General features: G+C 44.9%; 1 protein-coding gene across 1 annotated transcript in view; it reads left to right on the top strand.

Annotated features, from left to right (window-relative positions):
- The first annotated feature begins 12,252 nt into the window (after positions 1 to 12,252).
- LOC116819667 (exocyst complex component 3-like) overlaps positions 12,253 to 16,911 on the top strand; it is a 35,265-nt gene continuing 30,606 nt past the window's right edge. The window contains exon 1 of the mRNA XM_032771604.2: positions 12,253 to 13,226. Within this exon, the coding sequence (XP_032627495.1) occupies positions 12,980 to 13,226 (247 nt within the window). The 5' untranslated portion in view covers positions 12,253 to 12,979. The remainder of the gene's footprint in view (positions 13,227 to 16,911) is intronic.

Here is a 16,911-nt window from a genome sequence, read left to right as displayed (position 1 = left end):
TTAAACACTAAAGATCTTTGTTTCTTCTAGACAAATACAGAATGAGACAACTAAAATATTTTCAAAGGAACAATAAACTAGGTTACTAATTAAATGAAAATTGATGTCAGTTTGAAGTCATTTCCTCATAAAAAAAAGAAGAAAATATGGCTATGTGAATTGCCTACTGTAGCAAGGTGGGCACTCACCACCACAGCATCTCCTGCTGGTCAGTCCAGAAATTAGCTCATCCAGCCTCAGAGCGCCTCCTGCTGGCTGGTGTCTCCCTCCCAGTACCTGCTTTTTCCTGATCTCCACCACTGCACTTTACCTTGGAGTTCTGCGGCACAGCAGTGTCCCCACACTCTGGGTCTCCCCTCCCAGGGGAACCCCTGCCCCCTATGTATCAGAGGGGTAGCCGTGTTAGTCTGGATCTGTGAAAGCAGCAAAGAATCCTGCGGCACCTTATAGACTAACAGACGTTTTGGAGCATGAGCTTTCGTGCGTGAATACCCACCTCGTCGGACGCATGTCCCCTATGCCCACCTTGCCTCAGTGGCTACTGCCAGTCATCATCTAGCCCCCTTTCTCTGGGGCAAACTGCATTCTGTAAGGCCATTCATCATTGGCAAGGGGGTTGGACCTGCTACCTTTCTAGCCCCAGCTGTCTCCCTGATTGGGTCCAGTCAAAATTGAAATGTTTCCATTTCATTTTTTAACCTTTTTTAGTACAAACTAAGTTAAATTTCAAAATGAAAAGTTGTTTCAAAGAAAAAAAATGAAAACTTTTCATTTTGAAAATGTTCAATTGTCCCATTTTGATAATTTCCCCACCTCAACATTTTTGCAAGTCAGGAAATTTATCAAACCCAACTGGGATGTTTCTCAGGGCACCCAGGGCTGTGAGTCACCTTGTTTCCACTTGCCTCCAGCATGAGGGAGTGTTGTCTGTGCCAGCTAAGTGTTAGCCCCCCTCCAACACAACTAGCCTGCCAGCACGTCCAGGACTCTCCTCTGGGTTTTACCCTGCAGGTTGACAAAAAACATACCGCAGCCCCTGTGTGGCTTCAAAGTGACCCTCTATGGTGTCCAGCCTCAATCACTGGATACCCACAGAAATCCCAGCTCCTCTGTTCCCAAAGAAACAGTGTATCCGTGTCTCTCACACAGCACTTGAGTTTGATTATAGGAGAAGAAAATTAAATTTATTTTAAAAAGAACAGAAATCCAACAAGAAACAAGTGGGAGTGATGGAGAAAAATGGTTATATATAAAACAAAATCATAACACGCTCGCTACAGCCTAAACTTAACTCACAAAGTATGCTCCCATCTAAAGAAATTTATCTTACCCAAAGTTCTTTCCAGCATTTTCAGCCAAGCCTGGCTAATATCCCTTTTTCATGAAGCAAAATCCACTGTCATTTTATTTCCTCAAGGAGAGATGCTTGGTGTTCAGCTGTACCCCAGATAGAGTTTCCAAAGTTCATTGACTTTTCTCCTGAAATGACCCCTGCTGTTTTAGATTTTTTCTGCAGTCACCACAATCTGTTGATTAGCATTTTGCTCAGACTGCAAACGGTCAACTATTGTGAACTATACAATACTTAATTTGCACGTGACCTGCCAGAGAGAGATAAGCGTCCCTTTCTCCTGCCTGACACCAGTATGTGTCTCACCACCTTTTTGACCTGCCTTAACTCTCAGATCTGAAGAACATTATATTATATAAATATATCTGGACACACACACACACACACACACACACACACACACACACACACACACACACACACACACACACACACACACTCCTTACACATTATCTTCACTTACATTTCACAATGATTGTGATAACCAATGTGACACAGGCTTTCGTTAGAGAGCATACATGACCTTTGGTGAAACTACTCTGTAGATCCCAGACTTGGAGGATCTCTGTAACCTTTATTCATCCTGTGCCCTCTGCTGGTTGGCAGAAAGAGGTCCCTGGGTCACACTGACCCTTTCTCACAAAGTTTCAGTTTTGAAGACTCTGCATTTTTCCATGGAAAAAAAAAGGTTTAATTGAGAAATTCCCAACCAGCTTTATCTACTTTGCTTCCTCTGTGACATTCCATCATTCACCTTGGTGCGATTTCAGTGCTAACATAGAACTCCAGCCCCACCAGATCCTGGCAACCATCTGTTGTGGGATAGGAGAAAGTGGAGAGGTCAGGTCAATGACACTTTTTTGGATCAATATTTGCATTCCTTTATTTAAAGAAGTTAAATAACCCAACGGGATAGTACAAAATAATACTCTAGTTCACATAGCATTGTACATGACTAGTACTGCATAACTAACAAAACAAACTCTTGTGTAGGAACATCACAAAACCTAGTAATTCTACTTGTGCTGTAGAACTAAAGCAAGAAGTACAAATCTAAAGAGAAGTATGCCTCACTAATGATTTGCATAATTATTTCTTTGATCATTGACCTTTCTACTTATGAGTGAAATGACACTTTTCTGTTAGTACATGGTGTAGTTTTGAAAAGCGGTTGTGCATTAGTTTACATTCTAACTTGCTGCATCATTTGCTATATTGTCTTCCGAATGTTTTGTCACCACAATTAATATTTTTTCTGTCACGTATTTGGGCATTCTGTTCAAAGTGGTGGTGACGTCAGATTGTTTTGAAATCAAGCAAATGGGGCCAGATATCCCTCTCTGGATATCTTGAATCCAGCTACTCTGGCAGCATTCATGTACAAGCTATACAGCAGCTTCTATTGAACAATGTCCATCGTGTCATCATTGTGTCTTTACATGACAGATCCCTGCCTTCAGTCTCTACAAAATGAGGTGGGGCACCATTAAATTGCTGCAGTTGGAATATTAATTGTTGCAGTTGGAGTCTTACAAAGGCATTGCATTGTAAGAGACGTGCAGATAGTCTGACTTCCTCTGATTAGTATCTAAACCCAATGACTAAATTATTGGTCAAGTTAGCCATACAATCCATTTATTATAAAAAGTTGTTTTTGTACACAGGCAGAAAACGGGAAACTGCTAGATAGTAAGGTAATGTTTAAGATGACTAGAGGAACTCCGCAAGGAATTTATTTGAAATAATTTGTTTAAAAAAAGCCCCTAAAGACAAAGGGGTTATACACTGTTGAAAAATGGCAAGGGTACCGAGCCTTGGCCACATCCCAGCAGCACGGGGCTGTTGCTGCAGTGCTACAACATGCAGGGAACCCCTTTATGCTGGGGAGATTTGCTTTTTTCAGTGTCCAGAATTGTGTAAAGGGGCCAGGGCAGAATGGAAAGTTGCCCCCTTCCCTCCTCCCCCCCCCCGGTTTGGTAGAGAGAATATTGCACTATGGATAAAATAGTGCTAGAGATCTGATCAGATGTCTGAAGCAATGAGTTCCAGTACAGTGAAGGATTAGAGTTGATAGGCCAGGCTGCAGCCTGGAAGAAGTGAGCTTTGAGGAGGAAGAAGGTGCTCATTTGGCACATGAAATCAAGGAGGCTGTAAAGAAACAGAATTACATTTATTAAGTATTTTCTTCAGATCAGTTTTCTACTGTCATTGTATCCACTGCTATGGTCAATCTTTTGAGACAACAGGCTCTGATGGCTGTGGAAGGTGGGAAGCAGGGAATGCAGTAAAAGGTTTTCATCAACACACCCAGCTGTGCCCCTTTGGGGGTTCACCCAGATCAGTAAGAAGTCATGTCACCACCTGCCCTGTAACCCTGGGTGCTTCTGTGCTGTGCTGTTTTGGCTCAGAGCTCTGACACCAGCAGTCTGCTACAGTGCAGTGGCTTCACCGTGGTGTTCACCAGTCTGGTTACTCCTTGCAGGGTGATGCCAACAGCCCTTCCAGTCCTGAGTTTCTTCAAAACCATCTCCCCTGCAGTGTCCAGTCCTTCGCACTCTAGCACTCATAACACCATCTCAAGTGGGCTGTTCCTTTAAAGAGACAGTATGCATCACCAGCCCATTAGTTTTGATGAAGATTGTACTCTTCAGTTTGAAATGCTGCACTGAGATGGGTGTGTAATAAAACAAGGTTAAGTTTTTTAACAAAGAGCAGCTATTTAAATGATACCAAGCAGATGGAATTGGGATTGAAATGGTTACACACAAACAAAAGTAACAATATGCTTCTAAGACTAAAACCTAACTTCCCACAGTAGGGCTTTTTGTTCAGAGTGCTTTTCTCACTACAGTCGTTCTTCCACCAGGGCTCGCCAGGTCCTGACCAGGATCCAACACAGAGCCCAAAGTGCTTGGTTTCCTTTTCTCCTCAGGTGAAGGACTCCAAAATGACTTTGGCCTTGGCTACACTGGCGCTTTACAGCGCTGCAACTTTCTCGCTCAGGGGTGTGAAAAAAACACCCCCCTGAGCGCTGCAAGATACAGCGCTGTAAAGTGCCAGTGTAAACAGTGCTACAGCGCTGGGAGCGCGGCTCCCAGCGCTGCAAGCTAAACTCCATCAGGATGTGGCGTACATGCAGCACTGGGAGAGCTCTCTCCCAGCGCTGGCACTGCAACCACACTCGCACTTCAAAGCGCTGCCGTGGCAGCGCTTTGAAGTTTCAAGCGTAGCCATACCCTTCCTCTCTGTTTATAACCCAGGGCCGCCCAGAGGATTCAGGGGGCCTGCTGTCTTTGGCGGCGGGGGCCCCTGCCGCTGAATTGCCGCCGAAGACCCGGCACTGTGGTGGGGAGGTCCTTCCTCCCCGGGACCTGCCGCCGTGGGTCTTTGGGGCACTTCGGCAGCGGGTCCTGGAGGGGAAGGACCCCTCCCCCACTGCTGAATTGCCGTGGAAGATGCTCCAGGGGCCCAGGCCCCGCAAGAGTTTTCCGGGACCCCCAGAGCAAGTGAAGGACCCCTCTTCAGGGGCCCTGAAAAACTCTCGTGGGGGCCTCTATGGGGCCCGGGGCCTAGGGGCAAATTGCCCCACTTGCCCCCCCTCTGGGCGGCCCTGTTATAATCTCAAAGTGTTCCTTTGTTTTCAAAGTCAGGAAGCCCTCCTGGGAGCTGTCTCCACCAGGAAGCTGATCTCATGCTAGTTTTTGCAGTTTCCACTCCCATTGTGATAGTTAACTAGCGATCTCTCCCATTCACTAGTTTGATGGCTTGGTTTATCTTTTATATAAATGTACTTCCATTTTCTCTCCTTATATTGGAGAAACATTCAACCAGGTGGAACCACACACCTTTATCTAGGGCAGGGTGATTTAAACCTTTGTGCCAAACACATTTTAGCACATATTTTCAGCACACATTTATAACTTTTCCTATAACATCCATACATACATCACACAATAATATTAAGTATCAGAGGGGTAGCCGTGTTAGTCTGGATCTGTAAAAGCAGCAGAGAATCCTGTGGCACCTTATAGACTAACAAACATTTTGGAGCGTGAGCTTTCGTGGGTGAATACCCACTTCGTCAGATGCAGGTAGTGGAAATTTCCAGGGGCAGGTATATATATGCTAGCAAGCAAGCTAGAGATAACGAGGTTAGTTCATTCAGGGAGGTTGAGGCCCTGTTCTAGCAGTAGAGGTGTGAAAATCAAGGGAGGAGAAACTGGTTCTGTAATTGGCAAGCCATTCACAGACTTTGTTTAGTCCAGAGCTGATGGTGTCAAATTTGCAGATGAACTGAAGCTCAGCAGTTTCTCTTTGAAGTCTGGTCCTGAAGTTAATATTAGTGACTAGTGTGTTACCAGTTAACATAAGAATGGCCATACTGGGACAGACTAATGGTCTATCTAGCCCAGTTTCATGTTTTCCAACAGTGGCCAGTGCAAGAGGCTTCAGAGGGAATGAACAGAACAGGGCAATTGTTGAATGATCCATCCTCTATCGTTCAATTCTGCTTCTGGTAGCTAGAGGTTTAGAACACCTGGAGCATGGGATTGCGTCCCTGATCACCTTGGTTAATAGCCATGGATGGGTCTATCATTCATGAACTTATCTAATTCTTCTTTGAACCTAGTTATAATTTTAGCCTTCATAACATCCCCTGGCAGTGAGTTCCACAGATGGACTGTGTGTTATGTAAAGTACTTCCTTGTCTTTGTTTTAAACCTGCTGCCTATTCATTTCATTGAGTGACCCCTGGTTCTTGTGTTATGTGAAAAGGTAAATAATACTTCCTTGGTCACTTTCTCCACATTATTCATGATTTTATAGCCGTCTCTCATATCCCCTCTTAGCCTTCTCTTTTCTTCAGTCTTGTTAATCTCTCCTTATATGGAAACGGTTCCATACTTGTAATCATTTTTGTTGTCCTTCTCTGTACTTTTCCCAGTTCTAATCAGGGTCGTATTTACACCTTATGCACCCCTAGGCACAGCATCTTCAGTGTCCCCTCCCCCCTGCCTACAGTCCACTCCCCACTTCCCTGCCCTACTGGCCGAGACTGGCCCAGGTTCTGCACTTGGCTCCAGAAAAGGTGCCAGAAGTGGGAAAAGCAGCTGCCTTTTGCTCCCCCAAAGGGGTGGGTGGAAAGGAAAAGAAAGGGAGGGGGAAAGAAAGTCCACCCCCACTGCCCCTTTCTCCCCACCTGCCAGGGCAGTTTATGTAGGGAAATCTGCAGCTCCTCCACCCCCAGGCAGGCTCCCTGGGGAGATCTGCCAGCTTCAGTTACAGGGAAGGGAGCCCTCCCAGCTCCACCTGTCCCCAGACAAATTACTAGCCACTTTGCTCAAAGCGCAGCTTGCTGAGCCACCCCAGGCTTCACAGTCCTGTCAGCAGGCAGAGCTGGTACCTGGGACGCAGAGCAGGGGTAAGCTGCCCTGGCAAGACTTCGGGTGATGCTGGCTCTGGAGAGTCCAGCTCTGACTCCAGCCGTGGGATAGCAATTCCCTCAGCCCTGTTCCCTTTCCAGCATCTGCAAGTGGCATGAGCCAGCAGCCTGGCAAAACAGAAGAGACTGAGGAGACCACTCCTCCCCCCCTGCTATGCCCCAGGTTTTCCCCCAGGGCCAGCAGACCCAAAGCAGCTCCCATTCCCAAAGCCCCTTCACAATCCAACTCCTGTCTCCAGCCTGAGAGGCGCTGGGGCAAGTGGTGCTCAGCATCTGACCTTGCAGAGGGCAATGGAAGCTCTGGCTGGGGGCCCCCCGGCTAGGATGACCAGATGTCCCGATTTTATAGAGACAGTCCCAATTTTTGGGTCTTTTTCTTATCTAGGCTCCTATTACCCCCACCCCTGTTCCAATTTTTCACACTCGCATTCTGGTCACCCTACCCCACCTGCACCCAGCTCTGGGCATTTCCCACGTGTAAACACATTTGTGATAGATGCATAGACAATATTCCTAACTTCAGATACTAGAATGATACATGCATACAAGTAGGATAATCATATTCAGTAAATCATAACCTTTTCAATGGTATCTCACATGCCTTATCTTGCCCAAAATACATCATAATTATGCCATACTCATATCATGATAATATTACTATGAAGAATATGGGGCATAATGCCACAGTGAGCAGTCCTGACTGGAGGCTACAGCAGCACAGCAGTGTAAAGGACACCCCAGATTAGAAGGCCGGGGTTGCACAGCTACTCACCAGTCTAGATTGTACCTGGGTATGTCACAATCAGAATTTCTCAGGTGATGGAAATTTCAGATTTTGACGAGCTCTTTTATGTTTATTCTATCAAACGTATTTACAAGTTTTTATTTCCTGTTTCCCTCTTCTTGTTGCTAAGGAATATATCTGTTATCTGATGGTTTGCACTGTAGGGAAGAGCCCGGAAACGTGAGATACCGAGATAAAAATAGAAAATGTCGACAAAAAGCAGGATAAAATGTACACGGTTTCAAAATAGAAACTAGCAGGATTTCCCTGGCATAGAAATGTAGGAACACCCAGGGGGTAAATTCTGGACGCCATACCCAGAGATTTAACTGCATGTATCCCATTCATTCTAAATGCTGCATGGAAAGTTCTGATCCCTAGTGAAACCTTTCCTTAATGATATATGGTTTCTAACAATTATGGCTTTAATAATTAATGGGACCAGATACTCAGCTGCTGGAAATTGCTCCTTGACCCCCTTATTAACAGTAATGAGGGAAAAAGAAAACAAATTGCAATTATTAAAACAAAACAGAGCAAGTTAAGAGTGGAATTTCAGCTTAGCTCTGAGTGTATTATCATAAGAACAGACAAACTGGGTCAGACCAGTGATCCTTCTAGCCCAGTATCCTGTCTTCTGACAGTGACCAATGCCAGATGCTTCAGAGGGAATGAACAGAACAGGTAGTCATAAAGTGATCCATCTCCTGTCATCGGCTCCCACCTTCTGGGAGTCTGAGGCTAGGGACACTTAGAGCATGGGGTTGCATCCCTGACCATGTTGGTTAATTGCCATTGATGGACCTATCCTCCATGAACGTATCTAACTCATTTTTGAAGCCAGTTATACTTTTGGCCTTCACAACATCTGTTGACAACAAGTTGCACAGGTTGGCAGTGTGTTGTGTGAAGAAGCACAGTACTTCCTTTAATTTGTTTTAAACCTGCTGCCTATTTATTTCTTTGGGTGACCCCTGGTTCTTACATAATATGAAGGAGTAAATAACACTTCCTTATTCACTATCCTCACACAATCATGATTTTATAGACCTCTATCATATCCCCCCCAGTTGTCTTTTTTCCAAGCTGAAAAGTGTCAGTCTTTTTAATCTTTCCTCATACAGAATCATTTTTTATTGCCCTTCTCTGTATCTTTTCCATTTCTAATATTTTTTTTTGAGATGGGGTGACCAGAAATGCATGCAGTATTCAAGGTGCGGGCATACTGTGGATTTATATAGTGGCATTATGATATTTTCTGTTTTATTATCTATCCCTTTCCTAATGGTTCTTAATACCCTGTTGGCTTTTTTGACTGCCACCCGCACATTGAGCAGATATTTCCAGAGAACTATCCACGATTATTTCAAGATCTCTTTCTTGAGATCTTGGTAACAGCTAACTTAAATCCCACCATTTTGTATGTACAGTTGGGATTATGTTTTCTAGTGTGCATTACTTTGCATTTATCAACATTGAATTTCATCTGCCATTTTGTTGCCCAGTCACTCAGGTTTGTGAGATCCCTTTGTAACTCTTCACAGTCTGCTTTGGACATAGCTATCCTGAGTAATTTTGTGTCATTTGCAAAGTTTGCCACCTCACTGTTTACCCTTTTTTACAGATCGTTTATGAATGCGTCAAACAGCACTGAACCCAGTACAGATTGCTGGAGGACACCGCTATATATTGCTCTCCATTCTGAAAACTGACCATTTATTCCTATCTTTTGTTTCCTATTTTACATCCCATTACTGATCAATGAGAGGTCCTTCCCTCTTACCCAAAACTGCCTACGTTTCTTTAGAGCCTTTGGTGAGGGACCTTTGCAAAGGCTTTCTGAAAGTCCAAGTAAACAATATGCACTGGATCACCCTGTCCACATATTTGTTGACCCCCCTCAAAGAATTCTAATAGATTGGGAAGGCGTGATTTCCTTTACAAATTCTGTGTTGACTCTTCCCCAACAAATCAAGTTCCTCTATGTGTCTGATAATTCTGTTTTTTACCATAGTTTCCACCATTTTGTCTGGTACTGAAATTAGGCTTACTGACCTTTCATTGCCAGCATTGCCTCTTTAAAAATAAACATTACATTAGCTATCCTCCAGTCATTACTCCTGGGGAATTCTATGCCAAAAAATTAAAAATTCTGCTCCAAATAATAAAAAATTCTGCACACAATATTTTAAAATTCTGCCTATTTTATTTGTCTAACTAACAGAATACAATCATCCTGGTTTCAAGTATTTTGGTAATTTATTTAAACTACAGTACAATGGATGGAGAATGGGAGTGGGCAGCATTAGAGGAAATCCCCAAACCTTCTTTGTCAAATAGTAATGTAGGTAAGTTTGACCCTTTATTTCAAGTTATTAAACAACAAATATATGCAGCCATATGCTCAGTGTTACATCATAGGCAACTGAAGAGGAAGTGAAGGCTGATGAATCAAACTCACAATTTATATTGGCTACTTACCATCTCCAGAAAGCTCAGTAGCAAACAGTTCATGGAACATATTTTCATAGGAAATGTTTTCAGTCCAAACATTTAGACCAGTTCTAATCACTAAAGCACCATAAGCCATATTGTCCTTACAATAAGGGTCTTTTACACCACTCTGGCAATGTAAAGGAGCCTTAACAGTTTTATACTCCTGGGTAATTGACAAAGAGAATGGGAACAATTCACTAAGCAGGTAGGCTGCTACATTCTGCTCTGTCTGAGAGGACAGAGCCTTCCCCACGCCTACCTGCTCAGAAACACCCCAAAGCCCTGCCCCTCCACGCCAAGCATGTCGCAGTAGCATGCGAGAGGGACATAATGTCTTTCTCTCTCAGACGCATGAGTGCCCAGAACCCCACCTCCCTCCTGGCGGTGATTTACATTTGTGCTGGCTGCTCCAGGCACCCAAACCGACCTGCCTGAGCTGCTGAGGAGGGGCATATGACCGGTTTTGAGGCTTCTCTTTGCTTCTCTGTCAGAAGTCATTTTTCTGCAGGGAAGCAAAGAAATCTGCGGGGGACATGAATTCTGTGCATGCACAGTAACACAGAATTCCCCCAGGAGTAAGTCATTTGGCACTAAGGCTGACTTAAGCAATAGGTTACATACCATAGTTAGTAGTTCTGCAATTTCATATTTGAGTTCCTTCAGAACTCTTGGGTTAATACCATCTGGTCCTGGGGTCTTATTACTGTTTAATTTGTCAGTTTGTTCCCAGATTTCCTCTAGTGACACCTCAGTTAGGGCAGTTCCTCAGAATTTCACCTAAAAAGAATGGCTCAGGTGTGGAAACCTTCTTCATATTCTTTGCAGTGGAGACTGACGCAAAGGATTCATTTAGCTTCTCCGCAATGGCCTTATCTTCCTTGAGTGCTCGTTTAGTGCCTCAATTGTCTTTTTCTTATTAGTTTAGAGAGAGACTTTTAAAACATGAATATACTTTTTTGAAATTTGATGCATTAAATTAGATTTACTGTGTATGAATTTAGTCTGGTAAACATGGCACAGAACCTCTTCCTAGATCTGGGCCCAAGAAAATGTCTGTAGGTGTTGAGGGGGCAGAATTTTCCTCTGCCCCCAGTGTGGAGTTTGACTAGCAGATTTACATAGTTGCATATGCATTGGATTCTGCTCCTCATTATACCTACGTTAGCCTCCCACTGGATCTTTTGTTAGCTGGGGTAAAGGACACGTCATGAAGAACAGCTCTGTGGTTCACCATATTGAGGACCCTTTTCTGGGCTTCATGAGTTTTACCACCATCCACAGTGCATTAGAACTTCACTGTTTCTGTTCTGTTTAAGAGGGAGGGAAAACATTTTCCCCTTTATGATGAGGTCAAACATGTTTTTCTCTGCATATAAGTGGGTCCATCCAAGTCCTGATCATTTTACTCCTGTAGTGTCATGAAAGTGAGTGAGAGCAGGATTTGGTTTGCTGCAAATATTTGAGTTCTTGACCTTACCTTGCTTGGATTCTCTAGTGTTTGCCAAAAGCAAATTTCAAATTGCATATTCGGTTATAGAATCCTCAGCTTTGTAATTCACACTCTGTGGTTACTTTCTGCCAGTCGGGAAAGAAAAGCAATACTGTGTGATTTCTGGAAGCCAGCTATATAGAACAAATTACTAACATTCACGATGTGTGAATTATCTGCAACCCAAGAGTTATTAGCAGAAATGCAATTAATGAATTCACTTGAATTACAAGAAAATCACAGTCTGTTTATGTACATTTCTCTCTCTCTCTCTCTCTCTCACACACACACACATAAATGGCAAAATTTGATGAATTGAAAAAATTATTAATTCCAGATTCTTTGGTCTGCTCTATGGGTCATAATAGCAGTGGAAGAAAGTTGGGGATTATCAGCATTTATAGGGGCACAGGTTGCCTTGCCCTTTAAATATTCAGGGCTGGGTCCTCAGCTGGTGTAAAATATCAATAGATCAACAGACTTTTAGTAATACAATGGATACATTTAAAAATACATTTTCATGTGTCTGTTCCTCTTTCCACACTTACAGCCATCCTCATGAATAACAGTGGGAGTTACTGTTCTTGCATATATGAAACGAAAGGCCCTAATTATGTGCGATACCTTACACAGACAGAGATGAGAGAGGCTTGTTGGTAGATAACCAAGGGGATAGTTCCCCCATAACTTTAAAATTTTCATTATCTTAATTTAAAAATGCTGGGTTGTGTATAACTGCTGGAGGGCAGGCCCAGGCAGCCATTGGGTATCCCCCAAGTTCAAGTCACTCTCATCACATAAGAACCTCATATGAATCAATGATAAAAACCAATGCCAGTCCTTTTGGGGTGTGCACATCCACGGGCAGAATATTTGATTTTCTTGAAGATGGAGGCAAATTTGGGTCCAAAACAAGCGATGATCTTGGTGCTGAGAAATAACACAGAGTCAGTAGAAAGGCATGTGCATCAGTGTTGAGCTTCTGTGTGTATTCATGGACACTATCAACAACAAAATCTCTTGGACTGAGAGGACTCTGAATCTAAATGAATTGGCAGCATCCAGGGGAATTTTAGTCATTTAGAAACTGCTGAAAATTCCAGTGGCTTTCCTCCAGCACTTGTGGTTAGGTTATGTATTAAATATTTGCTGCTGTAATGCTACAGGGGACCATTTACATAATAGAACTGGTAGCTTATAAAAACTACTGGACTAATCCATGATATGAAGTTGGCTGAGTAGTCTGGAAGTCAGTTAAAGCAGGAAGTAGCACTGATACTGAATCTGGGGACAGACGTCTCACAGAAAGGAATTCTTAAGGCTGCGACTGTAAAATCACATTGAGTTACCGTGGTGCCAACATTTTCCAGTTAGCCCTCCCAACCTGATAGCAAACACTTGGCTCTTGCTAGGAGTATGAGGAAAATGAAGCATGCCTGCTGCCGATTCTTTGGAAGGAGAAAGCTGCAGGGAGCATCTTGTGGTGAGAATACATCAATGCTTCCCAAAGAGGCTCAAAAGGAGAGAGACAAGCAGAAATCAAAGAGGATAAAGAGAGTGAAAAGTATGGCAAGCAAATTGCTGAAGAATTTGTCCTCTGTGAAGGAGGAAACTGAAGAGAAGCCTGTGGACAAAGAGTCTGGTGGGAGGCAGTATCTCTCAGGTACTCTCTGCTAGTCTGTCCTCCCCATCTGCCTCTGTTTCTTCTCACCGTGGAGACTGTTTTCATCAGCCCCTGCCATTTGGAATAGGCTTCCTATCTCTCTCCACCTCCTGTATTCACCTCTCATTTCAAATCCTTTCTGAAATGCATATTCCTCCTTCCCTATGTTTTTTAATTTTACTCCCCTTTCTGTTGCTCATTTGTATTTCACTTTGCAACTGTATTATCCATCCCTGCAAAGCGCCTTGGGTTAGTTTGTAAGAAATATGTGATACAAAGCAGAGTTTGGTTGTAAGAATGTTCATATGGTGATCTAGTCTTCCAGTAATGTGCAGGGGAGCATGCGTAGGTAACCTATGCCAACATAGCTCCCTCTCCACGCTCCATCTATTGGCAGGTGCTGAGCCCTTAAATGTCGATAGCAAAGAAATCTGTTGCCTCAGGCAATTGATATTTAGTGATTGTTGCAAGAATCAGAGAGTTAAAAGCACGCTTTTTAACTAGAAAGCTGCATTCTGGGAAATATTTTCCTATGTGAATCCCTTCCTGCAATGCCCTCCTAGATCCCGACTCTAATGACAAACAGTAAAGTTATAGACACAGTTACAGGACGAGCTGGGCTTTAGACCCCTTTTAAGGTGTGTCTACAATGCCCTCAAGCTCAGGTTTGTGGGACCTGTGCTTGGAGACTTGGTGTTTCCAAACCCATGCTTGCACGTCCACAAACTGCATTGTAAACCTGGGTTTCACAGCCTTGCTAACATGTCCATACTGCACTATGCAGACCTTTTGTCACAGGTCTGCAGCTTTACCTGAATCCAGGCTGCAAAATGACAGGGCTTGGACTTGAATCACACGGGTCTCATGCTCTGACCCACCCCCAAGCAGGGTTCTAGGATTCTGGTCCTAAGTGATTGCTGACCTGAGTCAGACTGATTTGTGTGTGGATGGAAGGGGGTCTTGGCAGGGCCGTCCTTAGGCATAGGCAAAGTAGGCAAATGCGTAGGGCCTCACTTTGCCTGGGGGCACCACTCTGCAGGCAGCCCAGACAGATGGGAAGCAGTGGAGCATGTAGGAGCAGGGCTGCTGGGTCCTAGAGAGAGCATAATGCTGCACAGTCTGAGGAATGGGATTGGCTGGGGTCTCTGGGAAGGGAAGGGGGTAAGGGCTGGGGAAGGAGCTCACCTGTGAGTGTGACTCTTTCCCCCCCGGCTGAGGTGAGGTGAGGCAGGCTCTGTGGCTCTGAAACCAGTATCCTTTGTTGTCCCCCATAACATCCATTCTTCTCCCCCCTGCCCCATGGAGCACCCCCTCCTTTCTCCCTCCTCCCCAGGAGCATCCCTCTCTCTCTCCTCCCTCCCCTCCATCAGGGCTGGGTTGGATGAGGTGCTGGGGGATAGGTGGGGGGGAGGGCAGGCTGTCTGCCTGCTGAGGAATGAAAGTGAAAGTAACTCAATTCCTCGGCAGTGAGCCAGGATTGGAATGTCACACAGGGCTTGGCTGGGACTAGCCAGATGTGTGAAAAATCAGGATAGGGGACCTTGGCCAGGTCCCACACATAGGATCAGGTAGGTATTTCTATTTATAGGGCGACAGTCCGAATTTTGGAGGTCTTATTCTTATAATTTGGAAACGATCCTTTTACGCCCCTCGCGGGCATCCACCTGTCCCCTACATTTTTCACACTTTCTGTCTGGTCAACTCTAGGTGGGGATTGTGCCATGTAAGATCAGAAGCCCAAGGACCCTGTACCATCGAGGGGACTTGGGGGGAGGGTCGACGCTAGATTAGGTAAAATCAGGACATCTGGATTCTGGGGCACACCTCTATTTCGCAGGGGAGATGGCACCGCCGGGCATGGCATCTGCCTATCTGAGGACATAATCCTCATCCCGGGGGCGAGCTGTCCAGCGCTAGGTGCGCAGGCCTGGGAGCAGACTCGCTGGCTCCATGGAGTCGCGTGGTCTCCTAGTATGAGGTTCTCATTGGCAAGAGAGGGAGGAGGATAGATTTAGTGGTGGACTGTTTGCCTTGTCGTCAACAGAACCTCTCTAGAATCCTCACTCGCGATCGGCATGTAGTGTATGGTGGGTCGATCGTCGACTATGGCGGGGCGTACGTGATTGGGATGGTGAAGGTGGGTTGGCGGGCATTCTAGGTACTGCGTGGTATCGCCATGGGTTCTACTCAGGGCGGAGCACCCCGGGGGGGGGGATTGTGGGAGGAGTGGGGCAGGAGGAGGTGGGGTGGAGGGACTGGCATCGACAAGAGGAGGTTGGAAGGAGTTATGGGGGGCCTGCAGTTGTGTGTCTCCGACGAGCTAGTCTACGTGTGCCTCTCTACTGCAGCTCGATGGCCAGTGAGTCCCAGTGTGCCGCCGAACGAGGAGATTAGCGCAGAGGTCGAGCCATAAGCCATGAAAGTCCAGTACTGAAGTATGTGTTGCCAATTTAGATTGTCATTTAACAACTTTGGTTGACCAGAATAAAGTCTTGCTAACTATATCCTGCATCACAGATTTCAATATTTTTTGTAAAAAAATCAAGTATCCTGGAGTATTAGAACACTGGACACAGAGAATAATTAAGTCTGTCTGAGGCCTAATCTAATTAGTGACAGGTTGGTTTGAGGCAGGCGAGTGGGCGTGCTGCAGTTTGTCATGCACAGGGAATGTATAACCAAAACAATGTTGACTGACTCTCGCCTCTACTCCGCACTGGTTAATGTTCTTGTGGTGATAAGTACGAAGGCAAATAGCCTAGGAGGCAACCTCCAACAACTTGAGGATGGTATTCGGTGACCATGCCTCTTGTAGCTTAGAGTGTTAAAAGGAGTTCAGGGTCAGCAACCTAGCGAAAAGGCAAAATCTCACGCACGTTCTAGCACGAGGGCTAGGTGACTGATGGTCAGGTGATGATGAGTCATAAGGTAGATCCGAAGGGCAGGTATCAGCTGGGGAGTTCGAGCATCAGGCACCGCTATCAACGGGCGTACGTGGGGTTCTCCAACGGTGCTTGGCTGCACGAGGTGACGGATCTCCCAGAATAGCTGGAATTACTCATGCGCGGCAGCTCAGTCCGCCTGCCTGGGCCTTAACCTTCACTAACAGAACAGCGCATAGTCTTCGATGGCCCCTGGTCCGACTACGCCTAAAGCGCAACGTCCCAAGGTGGCGGCTAGTTCACCGAGGCTGAGTCAAGGATAAGCTGGGATGGGCTGGCATAGACCTTCCTAAAATATCAGATACACTAAACAATAGTTGCAGATATAAAAGTGCGATGGAAGTTTAACACTTGAAGCGTTGGTTTAATTTCGGAAGAAGCCAGAGATCCAACAAGCTAAAAGTGAAGCACAGTCATTGCCACTGAAATATCCAGCTTCAGTTTCTAACATCTTGACAACTAGACGCTTTGTAAGTACCCTTGTTAACATAATTGCTCAAGCTTTGTTTACTGTAGAAATATGGATTGCAAGAGTCCAATGATGCAGCTTAGATTCGAAGAGAAATATACCTACGGAAACAACACACAGATTTTTTAGTGAAAAATACATGAGCATACATCGGATTCACAAGAGCACAGGTTTACATGCAAGAGTAGCTTGGGACAACAGCGCACTCGTGTAGAACAAAATTCCACTCAAATGTGACATGAGTTTCGCAGGAAAAACACGACAACATAATATT

This window comes from Chelonoidis abingdonii, chromosome 4 (assembly GCF_003597395.2).
Source record: "Chelonoidis abingdonii isolate Lonesome George chromosome 4, CheloAbing_2.0, whole genome shotgun sequence".
Taxonomy (NCBI): Eukaryota; Metazoa; Chordata; order Testudines; family Testudinidae; genus Chelonoidis; species Chelonoidis abingdonii.
The sequence above is the reverse complement of the archived record's forward strand: the minus strand, read 5'-3'. Positions and strand labels throughout refer to the sequence as shown.